The following is a 21,064-nucleotide window of genomic DNA, read 5'->3' on the forward strand; positions in this document are numbered from 1 at the left end:
ACACACCACAAAACCACACACACACCCACACACCACACCACACACCACACACAAACACACCACACACAAACCAGACACATCACACATACACACACACCACAGATACACACACACCATACCACACACCACACTCCACACACATACACAACCACACCCAATAGACACACCACACACAACACACCACACAATACACACAACACATACCACACACAATACACACACCAAACACACACACCACACACACACACCACACACACACACCAGACATGCACACCACACACATACCACAGACACTACATACATACACACACACACAGACACACACACCCCACTTACTTCCTGAATCCAGAAAAGAAACACTGGACTAGACAGCTGGCTGGGGGTTAGAGACCAGGGGGACAGCCTGGTGCCTGCAGAGGGCCACATGAGACAATCCCCTTTCTCCAGCCCCGCCAGGACACCGTCGGCCATGGCACACCTCTCGTTGTTCATGGGAGGCCATATAAATCCTCATTGATAGAGTGGCTGACAACTACCCTTTCAAGAACTGCAAGATGACCGTGAGGAGGTCCATCCCTCCACCAGAAATACAGCTTCATGGACCCCTATGCCAACAGGAGGCCAAAGCCCTAGGTTCTACCACCAGCGTGAGGAGGGCTGAAAATGCAAGTCCCCTCCCCGGCCCAACCCCCTGCCCTCCGAGATTCCCTGCCCCTCCCACCACCTCCCCATCGTAAACCACGCACATGTTCACGATCCCCGGAGCCATACAGAAGTGGGGAAAGGAAAAGGGAAGGGAAGCTGACTGGTGTGTATACGGGGTGGCGAGGGAGAATCTGCCCTAGTTCCCAAAATAAATCCAGGAAATCCAGTGCCACGGAGAGGTAGGATTGGTGGAGCACACTTCTTCAAGACCCGAAAGAAAGGCAGGCCCAGGCCGCCATTCACGTCCCCATCTAGTGCGATGGGAATGGTGACAACCAAGGACCAGGGACAGGAGCTGAGCATTTGAGCCACGGGGCTAAAACTGTCCAGTCTAGCTCTCCCAGCCGGGGCTCCAAAGCCGGTAGCTTTTCACCAGCTCTGGTCCAAAACCCTAACTACTACTACTGTCTTCTACGCCACAGAAGACAACACCCATGTGATTTTAATGACTGGCCACTGTTCCACCAGAGTACATGGCAACCAAGATACCCGGACTCCTCCTTCTCTAAGATGTGAGCGGCCATTAATGACCCCTGTATGGATGCTTCAATTGTCCTTGTCCTACGTGGGATCCCTCAGGGGATGGTGGTGTCTTTGGACCAAATTCAATCTGAGTGTTTTTCTAACAGCTTAAAATGAGGTTGAAAAAAACTTCCACCTTCTCGGCAACCCAACACACAGAACATCTGGTGGGGTTATTATACTTGCTCCTGAAAGAAGGTTTTGAGAGTACAGACAGGAACCCAGAAATAAGGCTCTGGACCAGTGTGGATTCACTCGCAGTCAGAGGGAAGGGTGGTGATGGGTACCCCTAGCCAAACAGCAAGCTGGCAGGAGTGCAGAAGTCCAATCTGGGCTTTGATCCTGGGTTTACTGGCTTCTTCTAAAGAAGAGATCTTTCATTCTGCCTCTTAATCTAAAAAGAAGCAGAGCTGGAGACATTGAAGAGAGAAGAATGGTTGGTCAAGCCAAGAGTTTCAGGTGAAACTCTTTTGCCCTCCCACCTCCACCACAGACAAGTGACTTTAGCCTATCAAAAGAAGAGAAAGGAAAGAGAAGGCCTCAGGAAGCCACTGTGCAACTTCACGGCCTGAAGGAAGCCTCTCTACCTCAAGAGGAAAGGGAGATGAAGGCACGTCAGGCTCCAGTTCCTCCTCTCTATCACCATCACCATCACCAAGGCCCATGAACATTTTCCGATTGTGGACAGAGAGGCAACCCACCACTGCAGCTTAGGAAAACGAGAATGGCACTTCCTTCTCCACTGATGAAGAGCTGGTGATAGGATGGGCATCTCAAGACAAATTTCTCAGCTTTGGGTCTGAGGAGCCCCACAAAACAAATGAAGTTGAAATACAATATAAAGAAGATGTCCATGTTTGGTTTGGGCACTTAGTGTTAGAGGCTAATTCTAGAAGAAGCAAGGAAGATCTAGCTAAGAAGCAAGACCTCTCCCAAGGTCCAGTCTGCGTTCACATGCAGGACCCCACCCCACAATCTGTCCCTGATGCCCAGATCCCCCTCCCACACGCCCTGCACGGCCATCACTCCCCAGCCAGACGCCCACAGGCAATCATTCTTCGTCATCTTGGGACGATCCCCCAGTGTGTACCCTGCACCCTTACAAGTAACTAAGTTATCACATGACTCAAAGAGATGCTGAGGCTTGGTGTCCCCTGGGGTGGTCTCACCATCCTAACCCATGCCTGACCACACCCTCTGTGCCCCTTCCAGCCTCACCAACACCTGGCAAAGCACACAGGCCTCCCCTCAACCCTCCAGTTCTCCAACTCCCCCTCCTGAAACACCACTGCCCCATCCATTACCCTAGTCAATCTAGATCTGGCCAATAAGACACCTCCTTGGCCCTCTCCCTAAAGCAACACACACAGCCACGTGGGGCTCTACACACCACCCACTAGATCCACTTTATCTCAAGATACCCAGGCAGGGCTGGGTTAGAAGCCCCGGTGGGAATGTGCACAGCTCCTAGAGTGCCGCAGAGGCTGGGCTCACAGGGCCTTCCATGACCCTCTCGGCTCCACCCTCTGCCCCTTCCTGCAGCTCCCCAACCATCCCTGCAGTGCCCCCAAAGCTCCTTTACATGCAAGCAAAGCAAGCCCAAGATTAACCATTAGCTTTTCTTTTCCTAGGTTTCTCTACATATTAATAAAATGTACTTTATGTACAATTCTTCCCCCACCCCACCCCCAAGCCTGGAAAAGGCTTTTGCTAACAAAATGGGAAGAAACAGATTCCAGCCACGCAGTCTTCAGCCCTGGAGATTCAGATCGTGGGCAGTGCCAAAGATGCTGCAGGCTCCGTGAAATCTGTTTCTCCCCAGAAGCTACTGTTTTGTCGACCTTGTCCCCCACCCCAAATAAAATCAGAACATTTCACATTTGAAACTTACCCCAGTTTCCTCGGCACAAAAAGGGCAGAGGAATAAATGAAATCAGTTCAACCCCAAATATTTTAGATCACAAATCAAAAATAAAGACAGAGAGCATGGAAAAATAACAAGAAATACTCGGCTCAATCCACCCGGCTCCAGTCTCCCCCAAGCGCATGGTTGTGGGACTAGGCCACCTCAAAGGATGGCACAGACCCCGCCAGCCTGCTGGGAAAAAGGTGTCCTCCCTGTTAAGACAGTAGAATCTCAAAAGGCCTGTCCTACCCCCAGTCTCTCGTGGGAAGCTGCTTAGAGGCAGACTGGCCGCAGGCAGGGCCACTCCCAGACGCTGGGCCCAGAGCCACCCCAACAATCCAGCACAGGACCCCGCTCAGCACCAGGGAGCCCACGGCAGCCCACCAGCAGATCGAGACAGGCTTCGCCTCTCTGCCTCGTCGTACGTCTTCTCTCCCCATGCAAATGCAGTTGTCCAGGCCCCACTAAGAACCGTTTCACCCTCTTCCTGGTCTGGGGGTCACCTGACACTACAACAGCCACAGCTCTCAGCCACGATGCTGAAGAGGCAGACAGACATCTGAGACACAGGAGCAGGTTTACATCTGAGCCGTGTCTACTGCAAGGCCTCCAGACCGTAAAAGGGGAAGTTTGGAAGGTGTGATCTCCCACAGAGTGAGCGCAGAAGTCCTAAGAAGCTGATCAGTAGTCACTGCCATTGCTCAAAGGCAGACTATGAAGGACATTGGTCCCCAGAGGTGGTTACACCCCCATCACGCACATGCTCACAACCACGCTGTCACACACGCCCACACCCAGCACCTAAACTCGTGCCTGTGACATCTTCACCCTCTGTCCCACGGAGAGAGGGGACTGTGTTCCACCAATTTCCATCGCCGTCCACGGGGTGCAGGAGGGCTGCTGGCCTCCGAGGACACTGTCACAGGAGGAAGCCCTCATGGGAGCTGAATGAGTGGCAGGCCACTGAGAGATGGGTAGACCTGACATCCTTGCCCTAGCCAGGGAAGCCACAGCACAGCGGCCACTCAGTGACCAGCGAAAAGCACGACTCCCCGCGTTGGGTCTATGTGCTGAGGTCCTGGGTGCTGCCAGAGGAAAGCGGAGGAGTCAGCACCTTGGTTAGCACGGGAGTGCCCTGGAAGGCACGGCCACAGCCTGAGCATCTCAGCCTCTCATGACATCCGAAAGAAGCAAAGCCTTCTACCTCATCATCTCCTCTTCTCTTCTAACCTGAGGGCTGGAATTCCCAGGATGGTACTCAGAAAAGTAGGCCAAATTCATCCTGAAGGCTGACAGCCTGATGCCCACAACCCAGTGCATCCCAGGGCCTGGCTGAGCCCCCTGAGCTCCTCTGGGGGAGAAACCCCACACTGCCAATGCACAAAGGCTGCACGTCAGCTTGCGGTAAGCCCCCAAATCCCACCCCAACACCTCAGGTAAGCCGGCTCCCATCATCCCCCAGGAGAGACGCCCAAGTGAGTAGCACATCACAGCATGGGGGCAGAGGGTGTGCTACCTGGAAAAAAGAACACAAAGAGTTGTGTGCTCTTCCATCTCGCAGAGCTGGTGCTCAGTGGTCAAGTGGATTCCAATGCCCCAGAGAAGCACGTCGACCGGAAGGCCCAGGTTCCACCCCAAGGGTGCACGGCCCAGTCTCAGGAGCCCCTGTGTGCCTCTCTCACCACGACCCCTTCAGATGTGCTCGGAAAGGAACTGCGGTGGTGTGACTTGCACAGTAAACCTCAAGGGTGGAGCTGGTCCTCAGCTCCCTGGGGGAAAGGAAGGATCAGGGCCTGTGTGGCAGAGAAGTCCATCCCCTAAGATGGAAACGCCAAGAAGAGACAGCAGCCATCCAAGGCCTCATCCTGCGAGGTCACTGGGCCAAGCCCACGGCAGCTGCATGAGACCAGCAGAAGCCGCCCGGTGCTGCCGTGGCTCACGTCCAAGCAGGGAACGCGGGAGAGGTGGGTGCCCCCCAAACCCACCAAGACAGCAGCACCAAGAAGGAAATACTTCAAGGAACCTTCATTCTAAGCCAAGCCAGAAGGGGGGCTCCTACACAAGAGTGGGGGAGGGGCAGATCTGCCCTCCACCCCGCCCTCGGGGCCTTCTGCCCTGTCTTTGAGCACCACATCTTACCGGCAGAGACATCTTAGTGGGAAGACGATCTCAGGAAGCTTCTGGATGCTAAGAGTTTGAACCAGGACGAGACTTTGGCAGACGAAGAGTCAGTGCCCAGACCCTACTCACCACCCCTCCCGCCTTCATTCCTACGCCTCAGCCACAGAATAGAACTGGGCAAAGAGGGCGGGATCCAGAGCGTCCCAGGCCCCAGCAGCAGCAGGCGCCCTAGCTTCACCTGAGCCCATCCCCCTGGAGCTCAGGTCCACGGAGGAGGAAGGCCCCAGGGCAGAGAGGAGTCGGCAGGCAGCACGTGGCGCGTGCGGGAAAGCCACAGGCGGCTCCGCGCAAGTGGTAATTAATCAATCTGGAGAATTAGCTCCCACAAAAGGAAAGGAGGATCCAATCAGCCGCTGTGGAACAGCGCTACAGAGAGTGCTGAGCTGGAGACGGTATAAATAGAGCCGGCAGCTTGGCGCTAGCACAGGTGGCTCCGCAGTGGGGGAGCCTTTGGCCACAGAGCTCACGGCCTGGCTGGGCGGAAGGGTGCCGATGGATGAGCTGGATTTGTGCACCAGGGGCTTGCTTTAGCCCCACGGCTGAGTAGCCTCTACTTGTGCAGCGTGAGCCACGCTGGAAGGAAGAAAGATGCAGGTCTGGGTGCCTGGCCACCCCTTCTTCACCCAGGAATCAAGAAATAAAGGCTCGAATTTAGTTCTGCAGTAACCCATTGCTGAACCCCCATAGAAGGCAGCCGGGAATCACAGCAAGGCCCCATTTCTGCACACGGAGAATTCAGCTCAGAGACATGGATCTTGTTTTGGGGGAAAGAATCCCCCAAGACAGACGTCAGGCACCTGCCCAACGTGCAGCCAGCCCTGCTCGTAAACCCCAGCTGGCCACTGCCCTCCTCCTCCTGCCTCCACTGACCACAGAGAGCAACAGCACTTTGCCTCAATGTACATATATATATATATATATATATATATACACACACACACAGAGAAACCCACACTACAGACATATGCATCTGTATCTATATCTATATATATGTGGGGTGTGGAAGATGGACATTAAGTCCAGCCTTCTTCCAGGACTTGAAAAACTGAAACAGAAGCAGAGAGCAGTAAAAGCCATTGCTTTCCTCTTCACTTCCAAAGACACTGGAAGAGATGAGAAAAATCAACCTAGTGAAGCGGGGCGGGGGGCACGGAGGGGAGGAGACAGGTGTTGCCCAGTCTCCAATCCACTTCCTGACCTCGACCCACAGGTGGAAGGTCTGCCCACCCTCCGTCCTGAAGACAGGCGGCCAGGATCTGGAGGGAGACACCCGCTCTGGCAAAAGAGGGGGCATGCAGGACAGAGGTCTGGGCCGCCCTTGGCAGGCGGAGGAGGACACACCCCCACACAGCGGCCCTCCCTGCCTGAGCCCAGCAACCTCTCCCCGGGGACACCTAGAGTGGGGTGGAGTCACAGCAAAGTGGCATGGCCTGGGTCATCGTGGTCCACACTGTTGAGAATCGCTGTCTGGTCTTCCGGAAGCTGGCGGTGGCACAAGTCTGAGAGCCGGGCAAAGGGGTCAGGACGAGAATGTCTCTTCTTCTTTCGGAGGCAGACAGCTTCATCGGGCCACAGAACCTGAGAGTTGGGAAGCTGCTGAGTCTGGGAGGCAGAACCGTCTAGGGAGAAAGGAAGAGGGACGCAAAAGAGAAGAGGAGCAAGCGGATGAAAAGGAAGCACGCAGCCCGCTCACCTTTTCCACCTGCATTTGTTCCGGGTTTCTAATGTTGAAACAAAGGAATCACCTGAGTTTACAGAGACCAGACTGAATTGCTGCAGAGAAACCACCTTCTTTTCCGCTAAGACAACCAGCAACCTGACCCTGCTCCTTTCACTGGAATAAGAGTTAAGAAAGGGGAATGGAGAGGATTTTCTTTCTCATTCATTTCTTTCTCAATCAGTCTACAAATATTTCTTTTAGTGCCTCTTGAGTACTAGGCATCATTCTAGGGACTGGGGATCAGGAAGGAACAGGCTGGGACTCAGGGCATCTTTCTCATCTGCCCCAAGCAATGACCGACTTTATACAAGATTTTAATCGCATGCAACAGTCAGGCCTTGACCCTTCCTGGACTGCCGGGGCCTCTCCTCTGCCTCATGGCCCTTCTGGAGATTAATCAGGAATGCCTTTGCTAGCTTCAAAGACTATGCATCCATGTGAGGGTGCACAGGAAGAGCAAACTGTCAAGACGTTAAAAATACAGAAATAAAATTCGCAGTTACCGAAAATACCACAAAGATAAAATAGGGTCAACTGAGGCACTACTCCACTCCTTAAAGGGTTAACACTTGAATTGCATCTTAAATTATGAGCCTTCCACAGATCTGAAGAAAAATTATTCCCAACAGAAGAAATGGCATGTGTGCAAGCCCCAAGTTAAAGGTAAATGTGGTGTGTCCCCGATACAGGAGGGAGGTCATCTCAGTTGGAAAAGGGTGAGGCAAGAAAGACAGGCAGGGCATCTAGAAGCTGGAAATCTGTTCTGGTTACGATGGGAATCTGGTTACGATGGGAAGGTTTTCATCTGAAGTGTGTGTTTGTGTATGTGTGCACACGCCTGCGTGTGTGTGTTCGTGACTGAAAGGGAGGATGCTGCTACGTGTCCTACAGTTCGCTGTGGTGGCTGTGTGTGGAGTCCCCAGTGCAAGGTACAAGGATGGGGCTGGAACACCAGCCACGAGGTAGTGCAATAGTCAAGGTGGGACAGACAGTGACTCAGAACACAGAGTTAGCAAAAGAGACAACAGAAAGTGGCCAGATTCAGGATATGTTGCAAAGGCTGAGGTAACAGGCATTACCTAGTGGGCTCCACATAAGATGTGAAGGCAAGGGAAGAATCTGGAGCCAAGGGGCCTGACACCCCAGTGGGTACGAGTGCTAGTGACTAAACTGAGGAAGAGCTGAGGAGAAGCGGACCTGGAGAGGCTGATCAATAAGTCTGCTTTAGACATCGTAAAGGTGTATGAAACACCCAAGTGCACATTCAGCTGCCAACTGGAAAAATGAGCCATGACCTCAGGGAAGGGACCTGGGCTAAAGACAGACATTTGGAGGATGCCACACAGAACTGGTAACAGGACCACTGCCATCAGAACAAGAAAGAATGCAGGTCTCTGATGTGACTTTTTTTGCAATAAAGAAATATATGTTATACATATATAAAAAATATATATTGATGGGTCTTAAATGGGTTAAGAATGGGCTTAAATTGGTTGAAAATGCAGCTTTGAGCTCCAGTTTCTAACCCAAGCCCTAAAAACATCATTTTCTTTTTCTCTGCCTCAGTATTTCCATCTGTAAACAGAAAGTGTACTAGTACCAGCCAAAGGCTAAGCGATCATAAGTGATCACCGTCTCCCAGAGATTCGTGGGGCTTTGAATTTCTGTATAACACTCTCCCATAATCCTGTCTATGAAGAGAGTTACTCTACAACAGTTATCAAAGCTCTGCAAAGCAACTGTTCAGCACTCTTCCTTGACAGCCTGCCACAACACTCCTAAAACCATTCACGAAAAGAGGGTTTTTAACAAATCTTAAAGAATTTTCTAGTCTTAAAGAGGGCTAAATTCGTTTTGCACTCAGAAGCTACCTATCCCTGCTAGATACACATCGGACAGACTTCGATAGAAACGCCCTCTCTGTGGGGTAAGGAGGCTTCACTCCATCTCACTGAGAAGGGTGTAGCCAACCTGCAGAGGCTGGGCCCAGGCTGCAATGTACCCTGACCTCCACATGGGGTCCCGTCATGCCTGTGTTCACTAGAAGGCCTGAAATGATAGATGGGAAGTAAGTAAAGAGATAGAGTTATGTGCAAGGTGAAATGCAGAGTGGAAAAATATATCTGTACTATTTGTGTTGTTTGAAAACACACTAAAACAATAGGATACATTTTCTGAAGCTGTAGGCACAGAAAAGTTTCCGAAGGCACACATGCTGAAAACGACAGTTCTCCGGGTGAGTGGAAACAAATTGGGAGGGCAATCAGATAGATTCCCCTTATCTTTCTCATTTTGTATATGAAAATTATGTTTGTGTATTGTTTGAAAAATAGCGTTAAAAAAGAAACAAAGGACAAGAGAAGCTTGTGGATTCCATTCTAGAGGAAGCCCAAGGCTGGGACCCGGAGCTCAATAACCCTCCTGACAACAGCAACGCAAGGTGGGAGGAGCGGGGTGGGTGGTGCCCATCATTTACCGGATCGTTTTTTTGACTTCGAAGAGCCCTTGGATGACTTTTTGGGCTTCTTTATCCGTTGGTATTTCAGAGCCTCCAGCCTCTCAGGTGCAGCAGCATTCCCGGGTGCAGGTGCAAGTGTTCTGGAAAGGACAACCAGAGAGCCACAGGTCAGCTCCCGGATGTGTGAGGCCTTGGAAGAGGGGCTGGAAGAAAGCCAAGTAGCTGACCCATAGCAGGACAGAGTTCAGTCCTACACAGCCCAAGGTGCCCACGATGGCTCCATGACACCTGCCTTTCTATTGCTCCTGGAAAGAAGAAAACCCAGCAGAAAGCTCCAGGAGCGTGGCCCACCTCGGATGGAGACCACCCTGCAGAGCAGTCAGGAGACCCTAGCAAAGGGAGAGAGACTTTAACAGGAAGCCCTTCCCGTGTAACTCAGGCTGGGGTGCGTTTAGTGTCAGCGCCAGAAGCAGGCTCAACGTCTGGAGTTCCTAGAAATCACCACAATCAAGACCTTTGAATGGAAAGTAAAAGGGCACATTAGGGCAGGGGGCAAGCAGCTCCCATCCCCGTGAACCGTCCTCCATCTCCAGAAAAGGGGGTGCTAAGTGAGAAACCCGACCTCCAGTGAGACAGGCTGCACAAAATCCAGCCTCGCCAGCTTCTTCTCCTGCAGCTGCAAGATTCCCACAGAACAGCAGCAGCTAACAGCCACGAATACTTGTCATGCACCAGCATTTTCAGGGCAGTGTCCCCTAGACCCTGCAGACTAGGCTTAGCTCTCCTCGGCCATGTAAGAGAACAGGAGAAGGTGGCAGGAGATGACGGCAGAACAACCAAATCTGGTAGCCTCCCAGAGCCCTTGTTGTCTGTAACAAGAACGTGGTGAACCTCTGTATTTTAGGATTCGACAGAGAAACGAGGCTGTTGGAACAGAAGAACACGTGTACTGGCCTCTCTTCCTGCATCCCGATTGTCACTTGCCTGGTGGATCAACTGCACAGTTAGGACAGGGTCCACAGTCTGGCCACGCCTGTGCAGCAGCCCAGGTACACGAGGGAGCCAAGAGGGCTGAGAGGAGGGGCAGTCTGTGACACTCAGTGCATATTGGAGAGAATCTTTCAAGAGTCATAAAAGAGGAAAACCTAGAAGACATGTTCTCAATGCCATCTCTTCTCAAAGTAACCCAACTTGGAGCCTGAGGAATGAAGGGGAAAGAGAAAGAGACAGGTCACTCTGTCTTCCCACCAGCGCTGGCATTAGCACATGATCAGAGAAGCAAGGATGCTCTGGGGCCACGGCGGACGGGCGTGCGCATTGCTCTTCTTCTCCTGGAGCCCCCAACTCCCTCCCCTATCTCCATCGCAAACAGTTTTTGGAAAGTCCTGATTAAAAGAGGTAGGACAGACAATGCTGTGAGGGCAAAAGAAGACCCCAAAAGTCAGCAAGCAGTCTGAGGTTAAAAAAAAAAATGTTAAGAGGGATACGAAGGCTGCAGCCTCTTCTCCCCAACATCAAATATCTTGGCAGCGAGGCGGGAAGAGGAGACTTACACACTAATTGCAGACAAGCCTCTGGTCTCTGGGGTTTCCTGCATGCACTGGCAATGCAGTGACCTCCATCTTCCTGGGGGATGTCATCATCCTCTAGTCCTTTAGTCCATAAAGTTTCAAAAGGCTCCCTCAAAGTTCAGGTCAGGGTCAACCTCTTGACTTTCCATAGCCCCTGACGGCAGAGCTAAGAAGGCCACACACGGTCCCTTGGGTGCACACACAGGCACACACAGCCCTCTCGTGAAGAAGTGGCCAAACATGCCAGTCTACCCAGAGGGATCCTGTAGAGCAGCAGCAGCTGGGAAGGAAGTGGGAAGGCAGACAAAGGGTGCAGGTGCCCGGGCGGGAGGGAGCACACCTTCCCAGTGTGGATGGCACATCCTCACCCCTTCTCATCCTCGACTGAGGCTTCTTCATGCTGCCTAGAAGGAAAGTTAATGTGAATCCACCTGTTCAGTCGATCTCTGTCTCCTGGCCGGCCTCTTCAGGAGGACCACACAGGGTGAGCGACGTGTGGTCAGGGAGGCGCATGACCAGCAAGAACAGTGCTCTCCAACGTCATCCAGGGCGACCGCTGAGGCACAAGAGAAACTGGTACGGGGTGCCCTGAAAACCTTTAGGGATTCTTCAAGCCAGGTGAAACTTCCAGGGGTGATATGATGGTTAGAATCAACATCTTACCACTGTTGTCATTTTTATCATCTAGCATTGATTTACCACTTACCACAGCAGGCACTGCTGTACAGTAACTGCCTGTAATCTCTACAGCAAACCTGAGAGGTAGCTACTATAATGCCCCCATTTTTCAGATGGAGACACTGACGTTTAGAGAGGTAAGCAACCTGTCGAATAATCCAGTCATCGTGGGACACAGCCAAGACTCTTAACATTAGGCTCACCTCTCAACTGCCCTTCCAGCGTCTTCCCAATCAACACAGGTATAGCAGCTACAAAGAAGAAAAGCATGGCATCCCCACCACACCTGAGAAATAGATCTGCCTTGCAACGTACTTGAGGCTAACACTGACATTCTGTGCTTTGGTGGGACAGCCCCAGTAAGACAGACCAGGGCTGGAGAGGAGCCTGCTTAAGTTGTATCTTCAAGCAAAAATTCCCAAACAGTAATGATCCAGTGGCCAGAAGCACTTGAGAAACAGCCAAGCTCCAGCCCTTCCAGGATACCTGCTGTCCACCTGTTTAGCTCTGGGCTCAGCACCAAAGCATAGCCACAGGACAAAAGGCGGCTCTGGACACACCAAGACCCTCACCCAATGCAGGAGGAAAAAACAAAAGCTGGTGTCTGGCAGAACAGGAGGGAGGAAGCGGGGCAAAATGAGTCTATTTTTGGCACATGGTACAGAAAAGACGCATAGGATGTGACCTAACAGACTTTACCAACAGCATGTAAAGCCCTGTGCAATCGAATTGCCTCCCTGTTTTAGGAAGGTGACCATGTTTGTTGCCAACGCCCGCCCCACCTGGGGCCCTTTGGTCATGGAGCTCTTGGTACCAATGTCTCAGATGGGAAGCTTCAGTGAAACAACTCCATCCTATCCCCGGAATTCAGCTGTCAGGTAAATCTAAGTTTGATCCATAGATGACGCCATTACACCAGAAGCCAGTCCTGGGCTCTCCAAGAATTTAAGGTCACAGCTCTCTTCCCAACCAGCCTATACTGTTCTAAAGCATGCAGGAATGCTACAAACCCTGGGGCTCCCTTCTTCCAGGAAGTCAGGGGGTTACTGTAAGATGAGGGCCTCAAAGCCTTCGCACAGAGGTGTTTTTTGCAGTACAGAACTACCAACAATTGCCTGGAACTTACTTCTCTCTCTCTCTCTTTTTTTTTTTTTTTTGAGACAGGGCCTCTGTCGCCCAGGCTGGAGTGAAGTGGCGTAATCTCAGCTCACTGCTGCCTCGACCTCCCCAGCTCAGATGATCTTCCCACCTCAACCCCGCAAGGAGCTGGGACTATAGGCATGTGCCACCATGCCCAGCTATTTTTTGTATTTTTTTGTACAGACAGGGCTTCACTATGTTGCCCAAGCTGGCCTCGAACTCCTGGACTCAAGAGATCTGCCCTCCTTGGCTTCCCAAAGTGCTAGAATAACAGGCATGGGCCACCGCACCCAGCCAACACTCTATTTCTCTCTTTTCAAAAAATCCATACAAAACCCAAATCATGACCAGGTAGCCCAGGAGGTCTTATTTGCTTAGCTCTCAGCTTACCCAGAAGCGCTGGGGAAAGATGCAGCCAGGTCAAAGTGGAGGCCTCAGGACAGGGAAAGTCAAAACCCGCTGCATATTTCCTTAGCTCAGCGCGCCCAGGAGCTGACCATTATGACCCTGTTCAGGTATTCCCTGGCCAACAGGCTGAAGCAGTGGCTTGATGGGCATTTTCCTCCTCTTCTAATCACCTGAGAGCAAACACCACCTGCCTGATTATACACTGATGGAGGCAGGGGAAAGCCACTCACAGACGGGCCATAGCAAGGGAAAGGGTGGGCCCCCTGCAGGAGTCTGCAGGTCTGAGCCCACCCCGCTGACCACAAGATGGAACCCTTCTGTAGGGCCAGGCTCAGACCAGTGCTCTGCCTCAGAACCTGGCAGAGGCTTGTTTCCAAAGGGGCCCCTTCCTACAGCTGACCCAGGACAGGGGCCACTCCATGCTCCAGACCCGCCTGCCTCCCTGCAGTGACAGTCAGCCTGAACGGGAAAGGGAGTGGAAGGAGAGGTGAGGACAGGGCATCACTAGGCTCAGACGGGAGCTAAGAATTGGCTCGGCCTCCCCAAAGTCCTCAGAACGGACAGGTCCACGCAATACAACTCCCCGTGTTGAGAAGAGAGTTGGGAAGAGGAGAAAAAAAGGGAGAGAGAAAAGAGAAGAGGCAAAGGGCAACAACTACATATGGACCAAAGGAACAGGAGAGGAACTGAAGGGAAAAGAAACAGTGAGAACGCACGTGGACAACAGCTGTCACAACTTCTCCAAGCAAGACCGAGAGGGCACACATGCAAAGGTGCAGCACGGAGACAGCATCTGAACAGAGCCTGCATCTCCCCAGGGCCCAGCAGCCGTACCGGGGAGGCTCCCAGCAGGCAGGAGAGGCCAGCACCGAGGGGCTGACTCAGGATGGGAGGGTCTCCTTCTCCTAGGCTGGGGATGCTGGCCAGGCCCGGGAGAGAAACGATGGTCCCTCACCGCTGCCCCTGGTTTCTGGGTTTGCCACAGCAGTGAAAGGAGAGCGGGCTTCTCTTGGATCTGGCACAGTGGGGACACTGGGAAACGGGAGGGTCAACGGAGTTGAGTGAAGGGGCGAGGAGTAACACATGACAGCGGAGTCTAGGAATTTCCAGGAGCTGGGGCGAGAGCTAGTCTGGGGCTCCCACACCTCCGGGGGCTGTGGAGGAGTCACAGCTGGGACAGGGAGGGAGCTGGGGAAGGTGGAAGTCCAGTGGGTCTCTGGCCGCAGGAGGGCCCCAGAGCAGGTGAGCTCATAAATGCTGCCTGACAGCCCTCACACTCACCCTATGCCAGACAGCCTCACCCACAATTCCAGGGCCTCTGGGCTGCTGACAGTTTTATAGCCACAGATGGTAAAGAAATGTCAGGGCAGTCCTCTTTATGGAGGCCACTCTTAGGACTGAATGAGAATTATAACCCTGGTTAGGAAAATGAATCTCCCTTGACATCTCTAGGTGGGGAAGGCACCTGTCTCCTTCTCGCCTGGAAAGCCAGAAGCACCTGGACGGGAGGCTCGCTGTCTCCCATGCAGGTGCCCGATGCCTGTGTGTGCCCAGGCACAGGGCAGAGGGTCCGTGGCGAGAGGCAGCACCTTGTCAGGCTACTGTGAGAGGGAGCGAGCTTTGGGTGGCCCTGAGTCTCTGTGAGGGACTCAAAGGCTCCCTGAATGCCCAAGTTCCCTTAGCTTCCACCTGGAAGGACACTCAGGGAGAGGCTGACTGCGGGGGCAGGGGGAGGGACACAGTGCCGGTCCCTGGGGGTTTCACTTCTTTCCAGCTCAATGCCTGTCTGCCCAGGGGAAGCCTGCCCCCTCCCCTAAGAGGTCTTCCTAAGACCCTTTCCCTACAGTGTGACCCAGGGAGGTCGACAAGGCTACAACAGGGATCTTGAAAGCAATGTGGACCCAAGGGCTAGGTCACATTTCAGTCCTGTGACTACCAAGGTCAGGCTGCAGAAGTCAAGGAGCACAGGGGAGTGATGACATTTTCCTACAAAGCCCCACAGGACTGCAGGGACGTGACCCTGCAGAGGACCCCACTGTCAGGGAAGAAGTGGGGCTCATCCCAACCTTGTGCTCCTCGAGAGAGCCTAATACCACGAAGATCTCAAGAAGCTGGTGAGGGGCCAGCCACCCCAGGAGAAGGGATGCTATGCCTGGGGCTGCTGGGAGAATAGGGTACGGGGCGGGGGGGCTCTTCCTGAATGTCAGAGGGGCCCCAGAGAGGTCCCCAAGGGTACAGAGATGCAAAGCAGATCTCAGGTGTTCTGGGCCCCTTCGGGGTGCATGCAGGGTCCCAGGGCTTCTGTGGGAGGCCCTGGGTGTACTGGCAGCAGGCTGGCGAGGCGTCGGAGTGAGAAGAGCCGCAGGGGGCTCTAGAGGGGCCGGACATGGGGGGGGTGGGGGGCAGAAGCGGCAGCTAGGCGGTGCCGAGCGTGGCTCGATGTGGGGAACCCAGAAGCCGTGGGGATCGAGGAGCGGCAGCGGCCACCCCACGGGGCGGTGAGGGGACATGGTTTGGATCCCCTGTCCAGGAAGCAATGGCCCGGCCGAAGCCCCGTCCGCCTGCCCGCCCCCGCCCGCCCAGCCGAGGAGCTCCCTTACCTATTGAGCTGAGGAGAGGCTTGTCTCGACAACACTGCCCAGATAGCTGAGATCAATCAGAAACAAAGCAGTTATCAACACCGGCCGGGGGGCACCGCCCACGCACACCCAGAGGGAAGCAGGGAGGGGCACAGCGAGCACCGGAGAGGCGAGGCCGGAGCGTGGGGGAGGGAGGAGGAGAGAGACGGAGACCCAGACACGATGGAAGGAAGCAGATGAGCTGAGCGCGCACAAAGCACAGACAGGGCACCTCCCGCGCACAGGCGGCGGCTGCGGCTCCTGCACCTCCCTGCGCCCTAAGCCCCGCACCCCCTTCATCGGCCCCGGAGCAGCCCGCGGTGGGGCTGGGGGTGGGAGGTGACCTTGTACTTCCAGGTACCAGGGAGGGTGGGGGACGGGGCAGGGGGAGGGCGCTGGGCTCCCTCCTCCTCGACCACCTCCCATCCTGCCTTCCACCAGGCCAGCCTCCTCTGGAACTCCCTGCTCCCTCCACAGGCGGCTACATCAAGAAGAGAGACCAAAGGACGGAGCCAGAGAGAGAAAGAGAGAGAGAGAAGAGGGCGGGGGACGGGGTATCCAGGGGCACTACAGAGGCGTGGCCGGCTCTTCCGAGCAAGTCGGGTCAACCCAAAGACGAAGGTGAGGAAGGAAGGCAGGAGAGAGAAAGACTGACTGGAGAAGAAAGGAGGGGTAGGGGGAGGAGGAGGAGGGGGGACGGCAGGGGAGAAGGATGAGAGAAGAAGAGGCACAGACAGGTGTCCAGGCTCTGGTACCTGGAATACCAGCTGCTAGTTTAGAGAGTGCTCTCCCAGGCGGGCTGGTCGCGGGAGCTTGTCTGTCTCTCTGCAGCTTCCTGCGAGGTATACAGGTGGGGGTGGGGGACGTGTCCTGCACATGGTCACAAGGCCTGACACTTTTCTCTGGGCCTCCAGGAGAGGCTGAGGAGGGGGCTGGAGTCCGGCGCTCACTAGGGCTGCTAAGGGCCAGGAGTTTGGGAACAGGAGGCCCCTGGCCTGGTGGCCTGGAGAAGTCGGGCTCCGGGGTCCTGCTTAGCAAGGAGGAGGGGCCGGGGAAGAAAAGGAGGCTAGACACGAGGTGTGTGGGCAACCCCAGGACCACTGCCCGATGCCAGGACCACAGGGACTCGGAGAGCCGTCAACTCCAAGAGGGACGGGGTCCACCCCCGTGAGGGCACTCGCTGTGATCCGCCGCTCCCTGGTAGGTGGCGCGCCCACTGACAGCTCAGGGCTTGCTGGAGAAGACGCCTCATGCTCCCGGCAGGGCACCTGGGCAGGTGGGCCCGCTCCACCCCAGCGACTGCACCCTGCCAATGCCGCGGCGGCCAGAACTCCTCTCCCGAGGGTTGCTGGTGCAGCATGTCCACACAAGCCCTGTCGCCGGGCGGATGGACGGGGTGGAGGGCAGGGCGAGGCGGGTGGGGAAGGAAGTTGACCAGGTGCGGGTGGCGGAAGAGGCGGCGCACTCACCCTGAAGTAGGTAACGTGGGTGGTGGGGGCTCTGGTCGGAGCAATTCCTCCCCTGTCCTTCGAGGGGAGGGCGTCTGTCCAAACACGTCCAAGCTGTCCCCAGGCCCAGCAGGGGCGGGGCCGGGTGGAGGGGAAGGGTAGCCTGTGGCCAGTGTGGTGAAGCCCATGGCGGGCCGGTAGCTGGGACTCCCACTGCGGCTGCTCTGGGAGGGGGAGCCTGTGGACGGCGTAGACTTTCGAGAGAAGCTGACGGCGGCCGGCGGCTGCAGGGTGATCTCTGACATCTCCGCCTGCTGCAGGAGGCCCGGGCGAGGCCGGGCACGGGCGGCGAGCTCAGGGGAGCCAGTGCGGGAGCTGAGGGGGCTTTGGGTCAGAGGTGAGAGCCGGGAAGGCTGTAGCACCACTTGATGTAAACTGGGCTCGGCGCGCCTGGCCTGCCGGGGGCTAGGCCGGGGCCGGGGCTGGGGCTCATACCACCGGGTGTCCAGGCCAAATGTGCTGGGGCCGCCGTGCGCCCCCGGCTCAGCCGGCTCGGGGTAAGGCAGCACAGGTATGCCCATGCCTTGGCTTGTATGTCGCAGCTGCCCTTGGCTTACCAGAGGTTGCATAGGTCTGTCCTGCCACTTGGCGGCGGGGGGCGCTGGGGCAGGGCCCCTGCCGGGCGACTTGCCTGCCCAACCCTTCGGTGCCTCCAGAGACAGGATGCCCGGGTAGGCCGCGGGCACCTGCAGGGAGGTGGGGGGCAGTCCTCGGGGGAGGCCGGCCTTGGGCTGCAGACTCTCGGGCACATCACAGGGTGGCAGCTGGTGGGGGAACATCATTGCTGGAGTCTCCAGCCCCCCGAAGGGGAATTCTGGCCGGCCCCAGGGCTCAGGGGAGCGCCCTCCTGTAGGTGTCTGAGTCAAGGGCAGCGTGCTGTTGGAGGCATTCTCTCCATTCTCCTCGGGGATGGGGGGGTGGCCAAAGGGCCCCTCGGTGGGCAGGGGCGGGGACGACATGACGGAGCTCAGGGGGCTGCCCACTTCTGGCACGTAGAACGGGGGCGGCTCCACCTCCCCAGGGCTGCTGCTGCTGAGGTACCCATAATACTGGCCATGGTGGAAGGGCCGGGGGGCAGGGGGCCGGGCCTGGCCTGTGGCCTGAAGCCGACCTTCCAGGCCACCGGGGCCCTCCAGCCCGCGGGGCTGGAACCGAGGGCTGTATGCTGGTGGTGGCAGGTAGGACTCCTGGCTGGATGACAGAGGGGTGAGCTGGGACTTCAGGGCGGCCACAGATGTGGGCACCAGTGGATCCTCGTTCTCCTCGTCCGACTGGCGGAACTCGGGGTACATGTCCGTCTCCTCGGCGAAGGGGAAGCCCTCGATGCGCCTGCTCTTCAGCGAGGGCTCCATCTCGGCAGGGTCCATCACGAAGCGGCCGTCGGGGCCTCTGCTGATGAGCTCGATGGGCGTGGTGGCCTCCGCCTCGGCCTCTGCCTTGGCCACGCTGTACTTCTTGCTGCTGATGGCCCGCTTGGTCTTCTTGTACAGCGACAGCTCCTTCTCACGGGTGGGGCTCAGCATCCTCTTGGCCGCGGGCTGGCCCTGGTCGTCTGAGGATTCTGACGGCGCCCGGAGCGTGCGGATGCTCTCGGGGCTCACCTTGCCAGAGGACAAGCTGCAAGGAGGAGCGAGAGCCGGGAGGGGATGAGGTGGGGCAGTGTGCTGGCCAGGGCTTCCTTTCCCTCTCTCGGCAACCACCCAGCACCCAGGATCCTCATGCTCAAGAAAACTGGCTGCATGTCGTGGTGTGAAATGCTTTGACCAACTCTCCACTGTCTGGACGTGCATGCTCCTTTTTTTTTTTTTAAAGACGGGGTCTTGCTATGTTGCCCAGACTGGTCTTGAACTCCTGGCCTCAAGCAATCCTCCTGCCTCAGCCTCCCAAAGCACCAGGATTACAGGTGTTAGCCGCCGCGCCCGGCCCCCCCCCCATCATCCATCTTTCCAGTGAACACCCCCCTCTTCACTTTTGTGCTGACCTGCCCCCTCTCTGCTGTGCTCTAAGCACACCTCCAGCTTCATTCCCCTCTTTTCAAGACAAGCAAGCTCACTTTAGTATCAACTTAAGCAACACATATTAAGGAGGCAAATCTGCTAGGGTGGGAAAACACTAAAGAAATACATTCCAAGGCTGAAGAGAAACTGATTACTGGCTAATTTGGATCATCTGCACTGCCACTCCCTCTACCAGTGTGGACAACTTACAATTAACACACAGGTCAATCAAGAAGAAATGGTTTAGCAACACTGAGATGGGGCTGGGCAAAGCAAGCGGTCTACCCACGCACCCCCTGCCATGAACAGCACAGTTCTCCCAGGATCAGAGACACTTACGGAGACTCCAGGCTCTTCCTGCAGTGGGTGATGGAGAGTGGAGGGTCTGGAAGGAAAGAGAAGGGGAGAGGCTGCTGAGGCCAAGCCAGCAACCACGCAGCACGCTCATCCGCAGGGGCTGACGGGGCCGGAGCACCACCGCACAGGGAAGGAGCTGCTCACAGTGGGCATCTTTGGCCCCTGCCTTCATGCTAGCTTGGGCCCCAGCAGCCTCTCCCCACCACCCCTGCTTCTTACCCCCACTTTCAATCAAGTCTCACTGGCAGCTCTACCCACAAGATCTCGATGTCCCTATTTCCAAGGGGGGCCGTGCTAAAAATGGTCCATCTCTCTTGATGGGGAGCATTTGAAACCGGGCCAGGGAGAGCAAGGGAAGGGGACAGACACCCACCTTTTTTGCGCTTGAGCTTACGCTTGCGCTGCTTGTTGACAAAGCAGGCAGCCAGGGTGCTGAACAGGATGGCAGCTGCCAAGAAGCAGATGGTAGCTACAATTCCCGCCAGCACAGGCCGCGCCAGCCCGTCCTCGGTCAGGTCCGGCTGCGGGAAGATGTCTGCAGGGAGGGTGGGGAGCACTCATGAGCCCATCCTTCCCCGGGACCTCACCTGCTCCGACCTTCAGCCCCCAAGTGTTTCACCCTGTCTTTGTAGAACAGACAGTATCAAGGCTCAGGCTCCAAGCTGAACTCTAGCACTGAAGAGGTTTGGATGGCGTCACGAAGAGGAAGAAGAGAGGAGAGTCTACAGAAGTCAATCTCTCCAGAGGGTGTAAAGAAGAAAACATCTATGCCTGTCCCCATGGGGATAATGACTTCAAGAGTAATCTATACTTATCTAGGGTTTTGCCTTCTGCAAAGCACCTTCATGCATGTTATCAGCTCTTCTCATGTTAACCCCATGAGCTACACAGAGCACACATACTGTTCTCATTCTCTAAATGAGAGAGCTCTGATCCGCTGAGTTGGAGAGACCTGCTTATGTGGATATTGCCATCAGTGCCCAAACCAGAACGCAGCTGCCTGCCCCCAGTCTGGGATTTCCTGCCTCACACCACGGTGTCTCTACAAAAGGAGAGCCCAGGTGTGAAGGCAACTTGGGGATAAAATACTACTGCAGGAAGAGGGATTATTACTACAAAATTCAGATCCTCTCCCCTTCTAGCAAGGCATGCAATGTCCTGAAGATTCGCACCCTGGTCATCTCAGGTACGGAAGTACCCTAGAGCTGGCAGGGGCAGCAGAGATGGAGCCAAATCTCTCGTTTCACCATAAGGAGGTGAACGTCCTCCTTTCCTGCCCAAGTCTACAGAGCTCG

General features: G+C 55.3%; 1 protein-coding gene across 10 annotated transcripts in view; it reads right to left on the minus strand.

The window, feature by feature from the left end:
• Positions 1 to 21,064, minus strand: part of IGSF9B (immunoglobulin superfamily member 9B) — a 236,425-nt gene that overhangs the window by 183,337 nt on the left and 32,024 nt on the right. For 3 of the 10 annotated variants that reach the window (XM_058446302.1, XM_058446300.1, XM_032167931.2), the window contains 7 exons: positions 20,143 to 20,304; positions 19,752 to 19,797; positions 17,377 to 19,032; positions 16,663 to 16,742; positions 15,890 to 15,935; positions 9,511 to 9,632; positions 59 to 6,933 (listed from right to left, as the gene is read on the minus strand). In XM_058446302.1, coding sequence (XP_058302285.1) covers positions 6,725 to 6,933; positions 9,511 to 9,632; positions 15,890 to 15,935; positions 16,663 to 16,742; positions 17,377 to 19,032; positions 19,752 to 19,797; positions 20,143 to 20,304 — 2,321 coding nt within the window. In that variant the 3' untranslated portion in view covers positions 59 to 6,724. Of the gene's footprint in view, positions 1 to 58; positions 6,934 to 9,510; positions 13,460 to 15,889; positions 15,936 to 16,251; positions 16,743 to 17,376; positions 19,033 to 19,751; positions 19,798 to 20,142; positions 20,305 to 21,064 lie in introns of those variants that run through there. The other 7 variants (XM_058446304.1, XM_058446303.1, XM_058446305.1 and 4 more) reach the window with 7 other exon arrangements.

The sequence above is a fragment of the Hylobates moloch genome, unplaced genomic scaffold (assembly GCF_009828535.3).
Source record: "Hylobates moloch isolate HMO894 unplaced genomic scaffold, HMol_V3 SCAFFOLD_11, whole genome shotgun sequence".
NCBI classification, from domain to species: Eukaryota; Metazoa; Chordata; class Mammalia; order Primates; family Hylobatidae; genus Hylobates; species Hylobates moloch.